The sequence below is a fragment of the Psammomys obesus genome, unplaced genomic scaffold, assembly GCF_907164565.1.
Source record: "Psammomys obesus unplaced genomic scaffold, mPsaObe1.curated_primary_1811, whole genome shotgun sequence".
Taxonomy (NCBI): Eukaryota; Metazoa; Chordata; class Mammalia; order Rodentia; family Muridae; genus Psammomys; species Psammomys obesus.
In genome coordinates, this window is record NW_026596101.1 from 18,998,932 (window position 1) to 19,016,833 (window position 17,902).

The following is a 17,902-nucleotide window of genomic DNA, read 5'->3' on the forward strand; positions in this document are numbered from 1 at the left end:
AGTTCACAGTGAAATGGCTATCAGCTCTAGGGTACTATTGATTGAACTGTCTCTGGAGTAAGTTTAAAAGATAGTTGCCATTTATGATTAGTAGTATTGTTAATTGGCATCAATGTCAATGGAATTAATAGCCAAGAAGAAAAATGTTAACCGCTCCTGCATACACAGGACTTCTGTGGCAAGGAAATGGACGGCAGTGAAGCCCATCTTGATTACCTCTCTTGGCTTCTGTTCCTGATGGATTCGCCTGGTTTGTGCTGAGCAGACTGTACATTGCTGAGCGGACTGAACATTGCTGAGCTTGCTCTGTTTGCAGCCGAGGCTGTCATGGCTAGGTAGTGGAGGGGAGAGAGGTCCAGTTCTGAACAGAACCTGCTGTCCTGCTGACTACTGCTCCTGCGTGGCTTCGCTGGCCGAGGTCCCCACCGGTTGGCCCTCTTCTCTTGTGACTGTCGTCCTTGATTGTAGGCATCCTGTATTTACAAATAGCCTTATGATTTTGAATCGTCTGTTCATTTTCTAAACGTCACTTGAACTTTGCCTTTTCTCCCAAACTTATTTTAGTCTTAAATTCTTGTTTAGAGCAAGATTTCTCAGTCTGACAAGCATGGATGCTGAGGTGTTAGATACCTGCGTGGAGGACAGTGATTGCTTGGTGGGAAGTTTGGGACCATCTGCAATTTTAATCCACCAGGTCTTAGTACCACCTTCCATCATTGCTGATAGCCGGACATATCTCTAGACATTGCTGTGTGTGTGTGTGAAAAATTACCTTTGATGGAGAACTACCGGTTTAGATTATGAAATTCTGACACCCCATTGTCTGTTTTTTTATAGCTAGTACTTGATGCTGATACATAAGCATTAATTTAATAATAAAAGTCATTTAGGCTGGGCCTGTTAGTGTGTTCTTTTACTCTGGCAGAGGCAGGCTCATCTCCCAGTTCTTGGGCTAGCCTGGCCTTCTTAGCAGGTTTCAGGCCAGCAAGGGAAACATGGGCAGACCCTCTCTCACAACAAGAACAACAACAAAAGCCATTAATGTCCCTGAGGACCTGCAGTATGGTCTTCAGCCTGTGGGTCATGACTCCTTCAGGAGTATCGAATGACCATTTCACAGGGGTCACCCAAGACCATTGGAAAACACAGATTTTTGATTCATAACAATAGCAAAATTATGGTTATGAAGTGGCAACAAAATAACACGATTGGGAGTCACCACACATGAAGAACTGTATTAAAGGGTTGTTGCAGCAGTGTTAGGAAGGTTGACAGCCGCTGGCTTAGAGGGTAAAGGCACACATGGTAAAAGGAAAGAACCAACTCCTGCAGTTTGTCATCTGACATACTCACACACACGCACAAAGAATAAATGTAATTTAAAATATCTGTGTGTGTGCCTGAGTATATGTATGTGTTAAGTACTCTTAAGCGGTTAAGTACTCTTAACTGCTGAGCCATCTCTATGGTCCCAGTAAATGTAACTTAAAAACCAAGTGGTCCTGGACTTGATACAGTACAAGACATGTGGACGAGGACCAGTCACCTTAGCTGTTCAGGTGTTGGGTAGCCAGTTGGTACTGTTGAAGTCTGCTCGAGTCCAGGCTGGCAGCGTGGGTTCCCAGCCTTGCTCTGTGCATTCTGTGTGCACTGAAGCAGGTGAGGAAGAGAGGTGTGTTTGTACAGCTCAGGGTGACAGTCACTAAACCAGGGCACAGGACGGAAGGTCCCTAGGTGGGGGGAGGGGGGACATGGTGAGTGAAGCAAAGTTTCTCAGTCTTGGATACAATGTCCGCTATTAATTTATTACTTTTCACTTTCTCTTTTACCAGAAACCTGAGTTATAACAAACTCTCGGAGATCGACTCTGCTGCTTTTGAGGACTTGACTAATCTGCAGGAAGTGTGAGTGTTCCGCTAAACCTCCAGGGGAGGAGGGCAGAAAGATCTGGGGGAAATCCTTCTGTATTATGTTGTTCTCACTCTCCTGGGTGGGTGGTCTCAGCTTATAGGAAGGAACATTTGCATATTTGGGTTTACTGACAGATGGTGCAAGGATGATCCCTCTCACCCATGGTGTTAGTTACCCACAGTCAACCAAAATACAGAGTGGAAAATTTCAGAAGTTAACAGTTCATGAGCTCAAGTTGCACCTCACTGTGAGTAGTGTGAGGAATCTAGCACTGTTTGCCCAGGTCACAAGTCATTCATTTGTCCAGACAGTGTACACTGTCCATGCCACTTGCCTGGTTATCAGATGGTCAGCCATGGCATTGTGATGCCAATTTCCCTAGTAATGGTCCCAAAGCACCAAAAAAAAAAAAAAAAAAAAAAAAGCTCCGAGGCAGTTCTTCTAAGTGAAAATAGAGTAAGATTTTGTGTAAGAGGTTGAATTCACACAAATTTGTCAGTCTGTTACTATGGCTGACTTACGCATGGAAAAAGGCTATACATAGGGCTTCAGGTGTCCATAGAGGCTGAGGAGTGTAGCCCTCATAGAGAAAGGGGTGCAGCATTAAATTTCTTCCCCTTTGCTGCATGCCCCGTTTTCTGTGAAGGGCATGTAACAGTGCAGTAGGCATGGAGTTACTGGGAGTCAGGATTGCGCAATAGGTGTGGAAGAGAGTATCCTTGGGTGGAAAGCCCTGTTGACTAATTGGGGAACACTCCTGTGCTGGTGCATTCTCACAGGTGTCACAGGGGTGGAACAGTTCAGTCAGCAGTGACATCTCTCCGCCTACCATTTGTGTTTCCCGTGAATCTAGTGTAAAAGCAGCAGCAGTTCATCTTCTCTGTCTCTCCTAGCAAGCCAACCATCACTGCTGTTGAACACCAGGCTTGCCTCCTCTTGGAGCATCCTTTAATGCAGGCCCCAGTCATTCTTTTTATTGCAAAGAATTGTGCTTTGGTACATGTGGTGAGATTATCAAGAATTTTGATGCCATAGCAGCTTTACAGAAATTTCATGTAAGTTGCACAGAGTCATTGTAAGTACTTTTTTTTTAATTTTTATTTTTTTAAGACACGTCTTGCTTTGTAGTCTAGGCTGGTCTCAAAGTCATGAACCTCCTGCTTCAGCCTCCCTAGAGTTACAGGTGTTTATGGATTTATATCTGGCTTACCTACTGATTCTCACATTTAAAAATACTTTGTTACATAAATTTGAAAAGTTTCCCCTCCTTATTGGGAGACTTCGTTAGGATCACCGTCATACTGTTTTAGGACGTTCCCACTACATTAAGTTCCCATATTCCCTTTCAACTGCCACACAATTCTGTCTCTCCCCACATTGCTTCCCTTAACTCCATCTCTCCCCCCTCCCCACCTGATTTTTCCATTCTTGTCATGTTCCCCCTCCCAACCATCCCCAGTTGGGGATTGTTTATAAACTGTATTTTATGTTCTATATGAATATTTATATAAAACTACTGCACGTTATTATCAAAACTAAAATGTTTGAAACATTTTAGTAAATCCTTAAGTGCTGTACATATTTTTACTATAAGCAGTTGACAGTCTTTGGTGGCCGTTCTTCTGCTCCATTGTAGCAGCTTACCTAGTGAAACCTTAATTTCATTCACTGGTACAGTGTGCGAGAGAGCTGCATTCTCTGTCCTCGCGCCCAAATTTTATGTCTTTTTTGTACATAGCATAGACTTCTCGAGTTAACCCTCAGATTTGGAAGGAGTTTGGAAATGCCTTGTGTCGGACCTTCATTTGCTTATGAGGTCAGTTAGCCAGGGGTACGAGGATGAAAATATGAAGATGGCCAAGTACATCCCAAAGGCTGCTGGCTTTGACAGCAGAAATTGATTCCTCTTGGTTGGGGAGCTAGAAGCCCGTGGGACTGGCATTCCTTGAGCTCTCTCTCCTTAGCTTACAGATGGTTGTGTCTTATTATGTCTTCTCATGGTCTTTCCTCTGTGTAAATGGATCCTTGATTTCTCATGGTGTATCCTGATTTTCTTTTATAAATATACCCATCATGTCACTTAGGATCTACCCATATGGCATCACCTGACCTTAATGAGCCTTGACTGTGCTAGACCACCGAGCTGCAGTCTCAATATTCTTAGCACCATTTTTAAAGGCTCTCTCTGTAAACAAAGCCATACTCTGATGTCCTTGAGGTTTGTGCTTCAACATAATTTGAAGAAGGGGACACAGCTCAGCTAGTCATAGTTTTCCAGGTTGATAAGCTTAAACTACCAGGAGTCAGTTGGCTTTATAACCTGGCTTTGTTTTGGTCCAGGGTGCTCTTGACTCTTGAGGTTATTATATGTTCAAATTCTGGTTAGTTTCAGAGATTGTTATTTGGAGAGATTAAGATGATGCCATTTCCTGTGACATCATAGGCTTTTATTCTATTTTATTTTTTGAGTGTCTGCTTTGTACCAGATGTTCTTCTGGGTGAAATGAGCTACAAAAATAGGTCTGTGATGAGGGTGAGGCAAGTGAGGGCCTGGCCTTAGGCACTGATTTCACAAGGGCACCAAAATTTACCAGCCAAGAAAATGGATATTTCGATGTCACATTTAAAAAGCTAAGCTGATGCTTTAGAAAATCCACAATGAGTAAAATATGGAAAGTCTGAATCAAGACAGGATCAGTGTTTCTGGTGCTTTCCCTTTTATCTTAGTTCCAGAAAGGCTTGCGCATGCTGCTTTTAATCTGTCTCATCTTGGACGTTTGAATTTGCTCATTGTGGATTATGTTTTGCACTCATTTTGATATATACTTTTAAATTCTGTTAATATATTCTGTGTCCTGCCATTTAGACATTTGGTAAGCACTCTGTGTTTATATCCTTATATCCCTGTCTCTTGCTTATAGAGGCTATTTTCATTTGACTTCACCTCCAGCTGTGATCACCATCAGTTCCAGGTTTCTTAAGAGTTTATTCCCATAGCTGGTAAGGGGCAGAGTGTACCACACTTGCCTGCCCTGAAGCTGGGAGGCCTCCTGGTGGGGAAATGGTTGTTTTCGCAGCAAGAGCCCTAGTTTTGAGGTTCTGGTTCTAGTTCTGGATCTGTTCCTGCACAAGTGACTTGGTTCTTCAGTTTCCCTTTCCCCTTTCAGTGACACTGACATAGTGACCTGGTCAGTGACATGGTCAGTGCTGTTGTAGTTCCTAACTGATGTGGATGTGCGATTCCCTACTGCTCTTGGAACTGTGCAGCCCCCGTACTGAGTGTGTTGTTAGAAACACATCCTCGAGGCTGAGGCTGACACTGGGACTTCTTGCCACTGTGACTGCCTCCTACCCGTGTAGATGGTGAGTTGATTCATCTTGTGCGGGGCAGCAAAATGAACTTCTCAGGAAGGAGATCTCTTTCCCTAAGAGAATTCTAGTGACTCAAAGAGGTACCAGCAGTGAATGGTGGGAACTAGGTGAGACTTTGGAAGGGAAAAAAAAAAAGCTAAGCCAAAACAAAAGAATATAACCCACAGTTGACACAGCTTTGCTTCCAAATCAACTGGGCTCAAGATAGTTCTCCCAGAGACAGAGGCGGGCACAAGAGTTGTGGTGGCTTAGCAGTGGTATAATTTTAGCGGCTCTAGAACCACATTAACATTGTGGTTGGGTAGAGAGGAAAGCAAGCCCTTCGGAGACCCCTGGAGGACTTGGGCTTGCGCAGCTGCTTCCAAGCTGCACAGTCTTCACGGTGCACAACCCCGAGGGAAGCTCACCAGGGAGTCCTCCACCCAGAGTGCTGGACACCGAGTCCTCTGTAATAACAGGGCTATTTATACAGTTCTCCATGAAGAGGCACTTGGATCACATTACTGTGGCTGTCTCGGGAGTGCTTGCTACCATGCTGCTTTGCTCAGGGCACTGCCCTAAATGCTTCCTGGAGAGGGCAAGGGAGGCCTGCCTCTGGGTGTTTATGTCCCAACTCCGCTCTGTCCCAGGCTGCTCCGTCCCTCACCCTGCTGGGGTGCGTGTGCAAGCACAGGTGTAGAGGGTTATGATGTTTGTGTATGTAAAGGAAGACTGACTGACTGAGGAATGCTTTGATGGACTGCTCTATTGCTGTTAGCACTGACTGATAAGGATTGCCCAGCTAGGTATCTATAGCATTAACTTTTAGATTTATTTCTCCTGGGTTCTGCCAAAACCCCGTGACCCTGACATTTGTACTAACATTTCTTAAAGGAGGAAACTAAGATATAGCAAGGTTAAATGGCATGCTGAAGGTCACTTGGTTGGTAAAGAGTAGAAGAACCAAGCCCTTTGTGGTTTACAAATCCATGCTGTATGACCTCATGCCCTCAGCTCCTGGCTCTGATAACTTGATAACTTGCCTTGTTTCTTCACTGGAGGTGGATTCGTAATTGAGTATACTCTGGAAGGAGTGGTGTGTTACTCAGGCTTTGGACAGAGCTGGGCACACACTCATCATTCGCCCTTCTTGTCATATGTGATTATTAATTTTAAGTAACTGGTTCTTCATATCCATGGATTATCTGTGGATTCAGCCAACCTCTGATTAATAACTGAAAAATGCATCTGCTTGTAATATGTACAAATGTCCGTTTTTCCTCATCTGTGTCCTATACAGTGTAAGCTAATGGCTTACCTAGAATTTATGTTGTCTTAGGTGTGCTAAGTAATCTAGAGATGATTGAGGGTTCACAGAACACATTCAGGTTCCGTACAGGCACTGTATATATTTCTGTCAGAATCTTGAGCAGATTCTGGTATTTGCAGGGAGTCCTGGAACAAACTTTCAGGGATTCTAAGGGAGGACAGGCTGTATTATTACACTAAAATAATTTTATCTGGACAGCTGCATATATCACAAAGCCTTACCAAGGAAACTCTTTAATTAGTGTTATTCTCCAGTAGCTGGAGCTCTGATTTTAAGACCTTTGCTTGCTCTTAAGCGCTACTGCTAATGGATATTTTCATATAAGAAATGACCACCCAAACTTCCAACTTGACTCCTATGAACTGCGCCTCCATCTCTGCTTGGAAACAGCCCAAAGTAACCGCTGTGTCTACAGAGAGCCAGTTGGCTAAATAACTTAGTAAATGTTGTGGTTTGTTCTTAACTCTCGAAGCAGCGAAGGGCTGCTCTGCTGTTGGTCAGAAGAAGGTCCTCACAATACGTCCCTAAGGAGAAAGGCAGTATTGAACAGTGTGTGTAGTGTGAAACAGACATGCAGGTGTCTCGTAACTGTCACAGGAGCTTCCTCTTGGAGGCAGAGCAGGACCTGAAGAGTAAGGAAGCTTGCTTTATCTTTCACGGAATACTCCTCATGCTCTTCCTTGGAATGTTTGAAATTCTTACCGTATGTCTGTTTTAACCATTCAGTAAATAAATACTGCACAACACCCCCCCCCCCCGTAACTCCCAGTCACTCCTTTCTTAGGTTTTATATTGTTTGTTAAAGCCAAATTTGATTAAGTTAGTAAGTGATGATGCTGTACTGTGAACTACCCTGTATGACACTGTGCATCTTTTGCTTGTCAGTGGAAGCTCTGAGAGAAAACTACAGGATTAGAACGTCCCAAGTGCCCTTAGGGGTCAGTGGGAAGCATCCCATCTCTGGGTTGTGTCCTGGGGTCAGGCAATCTGTGTATCTCATTGACCCTACTTACACCTCTTCCAGCTCCTGGGTTGGGCCATGACTCATGTTCTGGTCTTGAATCATCGGGAAACGGCTTATAAAAGCCAGACATTTCAGGAAGATTTGTAGGGCTTCGAGTGGAAGTGAAGTTGTGGGGGTGGGGGTGGGGGTGGGGTGGGCGGACTCATCAGGGAGCTGCTAGGGCACAGGGCATGAGGAATGGAGGAGTATAACCCTAGATAGTGAAAGTATTTCATCTCACACTACCCTTAATCTCTAAAATTTCTGTATTCATGGAGACCGCTAAACACTCAGAGCGCCGTTTTTCCCTCTGCTCCAGCAGTGCTATTTTTGACCGGTCTCTATTTCAGTCTGGCAAACAGCTCTTCATGTCTCAGAGTGAGTTTGATGCTTTTGTCTTCTGAGGATTGCATTCTCTTTTCGACAGGACAAACAACTGGGGAGCCAGTAGTGATGGAGCTAGCCAGCAGCTTCTATTGGACCAGCATTTTTTTTTTTTTTTAAGTAGAAATAATCTAAAAGTAAGCTAGCCATGCAGTTAGTTTCTCTCCTTTGGGCTCCAACTGTCCTCTCCATAAATCAGGCTGCCCTGTTGAAATTAGAGCCTGCTATTTCTGACCGAGCCTGTTGCTCGGGGACTGCTCATCAAGACGTGCAATTCCCTGTTAATCTTTAGCCCTGCTCTGCTGTTCGTGCATAATCCACTTCCAGCAGGCTCAGTGAAGTGATAGGCGGCTCCTCCTCCTCCTCCATTTAGTTCCATATATGTATGAAGTGGAGTGATGTGTCATATGCATAGCAGGGCTGGCCTGAGACCAGGCTTCTCAGCTGAAGTTCATCTTCAGGGAATCCCATACGCATCGCTTCAGGTTCAACATCAAATTGTGATAAGCAGGCAGGAAAACAGCCTTTCTGTTACCCGAGGGGTTATGAGTGTTGAAGCCTGTCTCACTCTTCCTAGCCTGTGAGACTCCTCTTTTCTCATTTGCCTATCTTCTTAATCTCCTGGCTTTGTCACACTGGCCATAGGACCCCAGGGCTGGTATTTAAATGGATTTAAATTTACTAGATTATAGGAACTGACAGCTGCTTGTATCTGACTTGAGTTGCCGCTATGATGAAATTGCCTACTGCACATAGTGTTTGAAGCAACCGGTGGTTGTTAGGAACTACATCTTGAGACTTGACTCTTGTGCCATTGTCACTTGTTCGTGGTGGTGTTGGTCCAGTTACTTTACATTTCAGTGTTTCGGTGCTTCGCTGGTATACTGGGATGTTCCTGGGACCTACATCTAGGTGTCTAAAGATGAGGTAATACATAGAAAAGCTCCTAGAGTAAGTCTCTAGGAAATCAGCACTGCTGTTTTTACTATCTGCCATCCTGATTTCCAGTAAATCTCAAGGAATGAGTTTTTATGCAGGATGCCTTGTTGGCAGCAGACCTCCTACAGTTTTTCTTGCTCTGATAAAATGTGAGGGTCCTTTCTAGTCATCAGCATACTGGTGGGTAGTAGGAAGATTTACTGGTTGAGATAAGGACTGACGAGAGTTTTCAGTACCTCCTCACTGTGATGGGAAATGGCAGGGCAGGAAGAGATAACAGACAAGCAAAGTCTACGTGATTTAAGGGGCAGTCAGATAAGAGACTGTTAAAGTAATTAATTGTCTATTTCCACAAACAAGGGCTCTTTAAGTGGAGAAAGGATTTGCCACATGATACAGACCTGCCTTGTCCCTGCCAGATGCTTCAGACGTGGAGCTAGTGAAACAGGCACTCTGTGTCCCACAGTCAGTAATTGCCATGCTTCATCCCTAACTGACTTTGGCACCGAGGAAAGCAAATGGGATAATTCAAGCCCCCACTGCTTCTATTCATTTCTGAAAAGATGGCAGACAGCCAGATTATTCAAACAAGTATCCAAGTTGTGGACATGTTTGGATACAGCTGTCATTTCTGTGGTCTTGTCCTCAAATGGAGCAAGATGCTTTTTGTAAGATATACCTCCGTACAGAAATAGGGGACAAGATAACCCGTTTTTATCCTCTCAACCTCTCTTTTTAAATACTGTTTCCTTCTAGTCTGTCCTCCTCAGAAGCCTGAACTTTGTGCCTTGGATTTCTTAAGGCTTTTTGGGCTCGAATTGCAATTCTGACTTTGGATTCTCTTCCCAGATTTAGGCATGCATGCCCACGTAAAGAGGCCGGCTTGCACAGCCTCTGGGGGCAGGCAGAGGCGAGGCAGGCTGTGCTTTGGCCTGTGGGCTTTCCCGTCTATTAAGAGACTTTAAGTGTGGAAATCTGGATTTAGAATATTGTAGTGGGACAGGATCTGGAGAGTGAATCCCGTCTGCAGAGGAGTTTCGAAATGTCTGTTTGCAGAAGCGTGGTAATTTTGTTTGTTTGTTTGTTTTTGTGTTCTTCAGATGTCACTGAGAGGCTTCATCAGAGTCCCACTAAGCTGGAACCTCAAACAGATAGGGGTGTGAGTCCAGCCCCCTTCAGGGGAGGCATGCTGGAGTGCCCTACCCTGAGAGAGCAGGCTCCAGCCTCATTCCTGGAGCATAGCACCAGAGTATCTAGGAGGGATCTATTCTATCCCCCAAATCCCTGGTGACTACTGTGGTTCACCACGATCATTTCTGTTGATGGTCGTGGGAACACCTTTGGCTACGACCCGCATCAGGGCCTGTTTCCCGCTCCCTGGTAGTCTGATGTCTGCGCTTGATGGGAGGCCAGGACAGAGCTCCTCTTTGTGTTTATTTCTTACCAGGGGTGTGTGATAAGAGGCTAGTGTTTCTTATGTGCCTTGTCTCCCTTGAAGAACTGATTCTAAATGTCTTTTACCACACGTTTCATTATAGCCTTTCTGTGGTTAACTACAGCATTGATTTTTTTTATTTTTTCTGCTATGTGATTTCTAACTACTAATTTAAATGCTCTCACTGACAGATTGCCTCTTGTTCTTACAGGTACCTCAATAACAATGAGCTGACAGCCATACCATCCCTGGGCGCTGCCTCCATGCACATTGTCTCTCTCTTTCTGTAAGTGGTGCCATCAGGGGACCCTGGGTTACATGGTGGGGCTATGGTGGTTGCTGACATGTGTTTTCATTTCATGTCATTTCTCCCACCCCAAGTGTTAGCTGAGGAGAAAAAAAAAATCCATGTATGGTGGTTGCTTGTGCACCTCTGTGACAAAGCACCTGATGGAAACAACTTAGGCCAGGAAAGATTGATTTTGGATCAGAGGGTTTTGATCCATCGTGGGGGATGTAGGTGGTGTAGTAGATTGGTCCGTCGCAGCAGGAGTGTGCGGCAGTGGCTGTCCACATGCCACAGAGAGGCTAGAACCCGGGTCCTGGTGAACTCCAGACACCTGCTCCTATGGCACACTCCACCACCTGGCCTCAGCTTCTAAGAGTTTCACAACCTCCCCCAAACAATACCATCAGCCAGGGAACAAACACTCCAAACATGAGTCTGTGGGGGACAGTTCAGACTCAGCCACAATACCGTATGTTACTGTAGACAAAACATTGAACCTGAGAAAAGGCATTCAGGGTCTTAACCAGAAAGGAAGAGGAGGGAGCGTTTAAGATGTTATCATTTAAGCTGCTTCTAGCCTTTTCTGGGGATTAAGTACCTGGCTTCAGTCCATTCCTGTGGCATCAGGTGAAGGGCCACTTGTTTAAGCTCACTCAGCAGTCTCTCCACATACGCCCCGAGTGCAGTAATGCTCACTACCAGGTTTTATTAGCAGCTTCCCCAGCAGATGATCATGTTCTACTGAATTTCCCATCTCCACTTGCTCCCTGAATACCTTTAACTCGTTGGTTTAATGATTCATTGTCTCACCTGTATACACCGTTATCTCAATGCAGGCTCAGCTAGCTGAACGGTGGGGACTTAGCTGGAAATTAGTAAGATTGCTGGTGTAGCTTGCAGATCTGATTATGGCTGGCCACAGGCACTGTGTTCAGGGGTGCTGTGTCCTGTGAACTGTGTCCCGGAGTTTAGCCCTGTATAAGGCCGGGTGGCTTGCAGGAGAGCCCGGGGAGTAGAATAAGCCTCACTCTCTTTGTTCTGGAAAAATAACTTGCCCTTTCAGAACCTCTTTTCTCTCATTTACAAAATGTGTTCCTTATTCTTTACACATTCCCCATGAGCAAGGCCAGGACTAAAGGGGAGTGGAACGAACATAAAGCATTTGTTATCCCATGAGACATGCTACATGGCCACTGCTTCTGGCTGGCGGCTAGTCACAACACTGAGGACCTTGGTGAGCTCTCACTTTTAGGGCCATGAGCTTTGTCAGTCAGCCCGTGTTCTGTGAGGTGCTTTTGTGAAAGCTGTGTCTCTTTTAGGCAGGCAACGGTCTGGTGTTCTTGTTGCATCTAGTTGGCCTTTGTGCGCTGCATCTGGAGAGTGTTTAATTGCTGGTAAATTAGGTCAGTTAGCCTTATGTGAGGCTAATTAGGGCTGTGATAATTCCTTGTATGTCCATGAAGCACAGCACTTGAAGTTGCTTGTAACTTGTGGCTCTGGAAGCCCAGGTTGCAGACTAGCAGTTTCTCAGCTCCAGGCATGCCAGAGTGCAGAACCTCAGGCCACACCCATCACAGGTCTTATTTAATGCGATCTCAGCCACTTGCCCACTCATTAGAGTACAAGAAGTGCTGGTTGCATTTCCCTTGCTCCTTACTTGGTGAGGAAGACAGGGAGGAGCAGCTTCGCAAAAGTCTTCTTAGTTACAAGACAGAAGTAGAACCAAGGCTGGACAAAAATGCCCTTACAGGTGATTCTGAGTCACCTATTTTAGTGGCAGGAGGGCCCCTGGCATAGTTCCTGGGCTTGTGGCTTTCTCTTGCTCTACTACCTAAAAATCTGTTTCTACTCTTTGGCACCAGTGCCAGGGAGCAATGGGGCTGTTTGGCCCTGTTCCTCTTCTTCCATTAGACCATGTTGAAATATGTAAAGAAAAAAAAAAGTCTCCCTTTCTATTGTGATTCAGTTTGTGACTTGGGCAATAATTTCTCTGAAAGTAGGATCTGAAGGTTCTTTATCTTTTTTGTTCTGAAACTGTATTTTTGGTACTTGCAAAAAGTTTAGTTAGCAGTGTGATGCCTGGGGAGCATGATTATAGGCCATTTTGCTACCAGCAGATGGGCAGAGGGCTCATGGTCCACTCCTGATGGGAACAGGCAGGGAGGCCACTGCAGCCATTCAGCCTTTGAGCAACATGCTTTCCTAACCTCTGCTGTGTTGCCGGGCTGCTGAACTAAAGGTGTCAGAGTGTGTAAAGACTTAGTGAATGCCTCCTCATACCCCACTCTATGTCCAGAAGCTTTCCCAAGGTGCTTAGCATGAAGGTATGTTCATGCACACTTTATAGCATTCATAGACACTTCTAGTCCTTACCTAGCAATTCTTTATCTACTTATTTTTTTGTAGTACTAGGGATTAAAGTCAGAACCTTAGATATGCTAGGCAAGTACCGGTCTAGGTATGTCCTCAGCTCCTTTAAACAAGAGTGAGTGTGAGTGTGAGTGTGAGTGTGAGTGTGTGTGTGTGTGTGTGTGTGTGTGAGTGTGTGTGTGTGAGTGTGTGTGTGTGAGTGTGTGTGTGTGTGTGTGTGTGTGTGTGTGTGTGTTCGATTGCGCAGATGTGCATGTGAACTCCAGAGGCAAAGTTTAGGAACACCGTTTACTTTCTGTGAGACAATCTCTCATAGACCTGAAGCTTACCAACTAGACTAGCCTGGCTAGCAAGTGAGCCCCAAGGATCTGCCTGTCTTTGCCCAGCAATGGGACGACCACTGTGTACCACTGTGCCCAGTGTTGATATATGGCTCCTGGGGGCCGAAATAAAGTCATTGTGCTTCTAAGGCAAGCATATTTCAGACAGAGCTCCAGTTTGGTCAAATCTCAGAACTTTTAAGGCATTTTTTAATTGAGACAGGGTCTCAGTATATTGTCTCGGCTGACCTTGAACTTGAATTTTTCTGTCTCAGGATTTGGGGTAGTACCACTATGTCCAGCCCCAAAATTTTTTACTCCTTTTCTTGAGTAGATAAAGGACCGGAGGAATAGAATATATGTCTGTTGGGGCCATGTGAGTTAGACAAGCTGGGACAGCGTTCTTGGGCTAAGTTTCTTAATAAACATGTCAAGGGAAAGCAGGGACCAGATGTACACACATCTCTCATTGTCACTGGTGTAGGTGTGGCCTGGATTCGTTGCGTGCTCTCCCCCCCCCCCCCCTGTTGAATGTGGGAATTGAAATGTGGTAAAAGTATCCTCTCCGGTTTTCACTTTCCTTCTGTGAACTTGAGAAGAAGGCAGTATCACAAAAGACACATTGGCCCCTCCGCGTGAACTAGTTAGTATTGGTACTTGAGACCATAAGTAGCAGACCTGTGACTTTCAGTGTGGACACCTGCAATTCTGGACTCCAGCCTTAAAAGTGCACTTCTTGTCTCCTTCTCACTTAGGACTGGGTTTTCACATCGTCATTCCCTTCTTCCTAGGTGTCAGCCTTGGGAAGCCCTCCTGGAGCAGGTTCAGTTTTTTTTTTTCCTGTGTGTTTAATATCAGGGCATCATAAAAGCGTTTGAGGAGCTGGGATCATCAGCACACTTTCTCTCTTTCTTTTATTTAGCTTTTTATTGATTCTTTGTGGATTTCACATCATGCACCCCAATCCCACTCATATCCCCATCCCTTTGTATCTGACTTCTGCACTTACAACCTCTCCCCACCAAAAGGAAAAAAAAAATCTCATTGTGGAAGCTGTAGGGTGTCACAGTGTGTCTCCCAGTATACCCATTTGCTTATACTTCTTTGAGTGTAAATGTTCATCTGAAGGCCTCTGCTTCTACTATACTATCAATACTGGATTCTCGAACTACTCAGATATCCTGTTGTTGCCCTGCAGCTTTGGATCTTAAGGACCGGCCCTTTCATGTGCTGCAGTAGTTCATAGATGGGGTAGATGTTGGGTGTGCCAACTCAGAGCCCTGAATCTGGGCCTGGATGGTCAGCCTGAAGCTCTCTGGTACCCACACCACCAGGGTGAGCTCTCCAGGGCTGCTCCAGCTAGTGCATTCCAATGAGCAGCCAGCAAGGGGCAGAGCCAGCTCTCCTGCCCTCAGGCTGGCTTACCTGCCCCCAAACCAGCAGGGCCAGCTCGGCCAGCTCTATTGATCCAGCAGGATTTCAATTGGTTTTTGCTTTCTGATTGAAGGGATCTGATTCAACTAAAGTATTTGTCAAAGAACAGTTTTATTTGCATTAGTGTTGATGATAATGCTGAAGCCATTTGTCCTTAATAACAGAAAGCATGAAAACCCAAAGAAAGCTTTTAATAGGATTGGGTTGGAGTGAGGGAGCTCGTTTTGTAAAAATATATCTCACAAAAAAAAACAGACTTTTGTTAAAAAGGAACAGAATCTGCCAGAAGATTTTTATGTTCGAGTTAAATTTTTTTTTTCTTTCTGAAGTTCAGGGAACTCAGTTTTTGATTCGCACAGCAACAGTAATTTTGTCCGACAAATCAGTACCATTTCTGTTGAAGACTTGCGCTTTCCCTCCAGCATTCCTGTACTTAGACTGTTGAACAGTGGAAGTGGTTCCCCTTTCAGTCCAGGGAGCATTGCTTGACTCTCTCTGGCAGCAGCTGCAGTGTGCTTCTCGCATGACCCTTTTAGGGGCTGCTGTACTCCTCCAGATGTGAATCGTTTCAGACCTTACCTGTCACCAGGCCGTGCTCTTTACGTTTCTTAGCCTGTGACCTCGACAGTCGGGACACCTGAGTAGCAGTTAGTTACAGCTGTTTGTGACTTTGCTTTATTGCTTTGTAATATTGCTATTCATAGTCTTATGTTGTTACTTGGAAATACTTCTCAAACAGTCGTCGTCGTCGTCATCATCATCATCATCATCATCATCATCATCATCATCATCATCATAGTTTATATGTACGGTTGTTATGTCCCCATTCCTGGTGCTCACAGAGGCCAGAAGACGGCATCACATCTTTTGAAACTGGAGCTGTAAGTGGTTGTAAGCAGCTATGTGGGTTCTGGAAATCAAATGCAGATCCTCTGGAAGAACAGCTAGTGCAGAAATCAGTTCATAATGAAAGTGGAATTGAAAAGCAAACCTTGAAGGCCAAAGAGTTGTGATCTGCAGACACTCTCCACCCACTCCATGAGTATGTGCCTGGAAGCCAAGGAGACAGGGATTTCATTCAGTTTTGGACCTAAGCTAAGACCATCAGTAATTTGGCTTGAAACACAGGTGAATGTATGCCGAGTGAGAATTGGTTGCTAATATTCTTTTTGTTGTTGTTGTTGTTTGTTATGTTTTTAGAGGCAGGTTGTAGTTCATGGTCACAGGTATAACTTTGCTGGATATGGAACTCAGTTGCTAATGTTCTTGAAGTGCTGTGTATGCATTGGGACAGGAGTGTCACCTAAGATGCAAGGGTGACTTTCCTTAGCTGTCTTTCAAACTTCTGTGAGTGCATCGCCTAAAAGGCAAGTATTTGCAGACATAATAAAGAGTTCATGTAAAAACACCTTCAGCACATGGTGTTTATCCCAGGAAGAATGAAGTAATGGTCGTCTTTAAAGGCTGAGGGTTACTGTCAGATGGTAGGCTCATCTTTACTGTTGTATAAACTGGGTGTGTGGGTGTATGCACAGTTGAGGTGGCTGTAGCTGCTCTTCTTGTTGGTGTACCATTTACCAGTCATCAAGGGTGTTGAAAGCTGGTTGTCCTGCTCTGATTCAGCAGTTTGTTTGGGATAGGAGAATTAACTTATGTCTTCCAAGGTGCTGTTGTGCAGTCGTGGAGGACCACTGCCTATGAGATGTGGGAGAGAAGCCCCAGGGCTCATGTATCCTGCATGTATCTAAAGCCCATTGGACTTTGGAAGACAATAAGTCAGACATTTCCGGGAATCACCTGTGTGGTAACAGGCATCTGTCTGTCTGGAATAATGGGCTCCAAACAGTCACTAAGGAGAGTTGAGTGGCAGGAGACAATAAGTGGACGTACCATGGGTATGCTGTCTGTTCTTGAGACCCATGGCCATTATCAATTTGTTGCTGCCGAGTCTGTTATTGGGGACTTACTTGGGGCTCTCCAGCTGACTTTCCAAGTTACTAGGGAGGGAAGGAGACAAGGAGCACTCTTGTGGTAGGAGATGTACCGCTACCTGAAGGGAAGAGCACTGGTGGCTGCTGTAGCCTGCCCCCACCCCCAGGGCAAGACTCATTTTTAATACCACTTACCCTACTACTGATTATCTGCTACTGGTATCCGTTAGAGCCTTGTGCTCACCTAAGTCTCAAAGAGCACCTCTTTGTTTCATGTGAAAGTTATAAAGGGGTGTTGGTGAGACATGTGGTTCTCTCCTTGCTCTTAATGGGTCTTCTTGTCTCTGCTCAGTGCTGTACTGTCTTCCAGGAAAAGCAATCATGTCTTTCTTTCAAAAAGTTCATACCCTCTTGCAGCCGTACTTTGTTTTAAAGGGTTTTTATGGCTTCCTTGTTATGACTGCCTGCTATTACTACCACCTTGCAATCATGTCTTTGTTTCAGGAGGTCATTATGACTGTCTTGTTATGCTTATGTTCTGCTCCTGTAATCCCACCTATTTTGCTCCACAAGATCCCCTATTTGGAAACCCCTAACCCCTGAGTTATGAAAAACATGTCTTCCTCACATCCAGTGCTACTCTGTAAAACTCTGACTTAGGGTGAGACAGTGACTGGCCAGTCCTGATGCATCTGTAAAATAAAGCTTGCCTCAATTTGCTTTCTCCTTGCAGTTTTCAGGTTAAACAAGAAAAGAAAAGCAGTAGGGCACAGCCTGATTCATGGTGGACTCAGGAGTTGTACTTTAAGGCTTCTGCATCTGCTGTGAGGCTCCTAGGAGGGTCCTGTGAGAATCTCAGTGACAACTGGCTTAGGTCTTTTCCTAAGGCACTCCATATAGCTGTAGAGAAAGGTAGAGAAATAGATAGTCATCATACAAGGGTACTGTCTGGGGTCCCTTCATGTTGCTGGTGGATGCATGATAGGAAGAGCTCTCAGATAGAGAGATATTTTACCCAGGGTTACTTATCTTTTCTGTGGTAGTAGGATATGGCATAGAGAAAGAGGCATCAGAGATTAACGCAAGAGAAGAGGTCAGTTGGCAGAGAGACTGGAAACCCTTCCCCACTTGGCTATATGAAACAAAAGTTCATATAGCAAAAGCTCACAAGCTCTCCTTCGTGGCGAGAAAGTGGATGGATGGAC

The 17,902-nt window shown here is 45.0% G+C and overlaps 1 protein-coding gene across 2 annotated transcripts in view; it reads left to right on the forward strand.

The window, feature by feature from the left end:
- The first annotated feature begins 1,838 nt into the window (after window positions 1-1,838).
- Lrig1 (leucine rich repeats and immunoglobulin like domains 1) overlaps window positions 1,839-17,902 on the forward strand; it is a 63,273-nt gene continuing 47,209 nt past the window's right edge. For both annotated transcript variants that reach the window (XM_055628406.1, XM_055628407.1), the window contains exons 1-2: window positions 1,839-1,904; window positions 10,565-10,639. In XM_055628406.1, coding sequence (XP_055484381.1) covers window positions 10,617-10,639 — 23 coding nt within the window. In that variant the 5' untranslated portion in view covers window positions 1,839-1,904; window positions 10,565-10,616. The remainder of the gene's footprint in view (window positions 1,905-10,564; window positions 10,640-17,902) is intronic.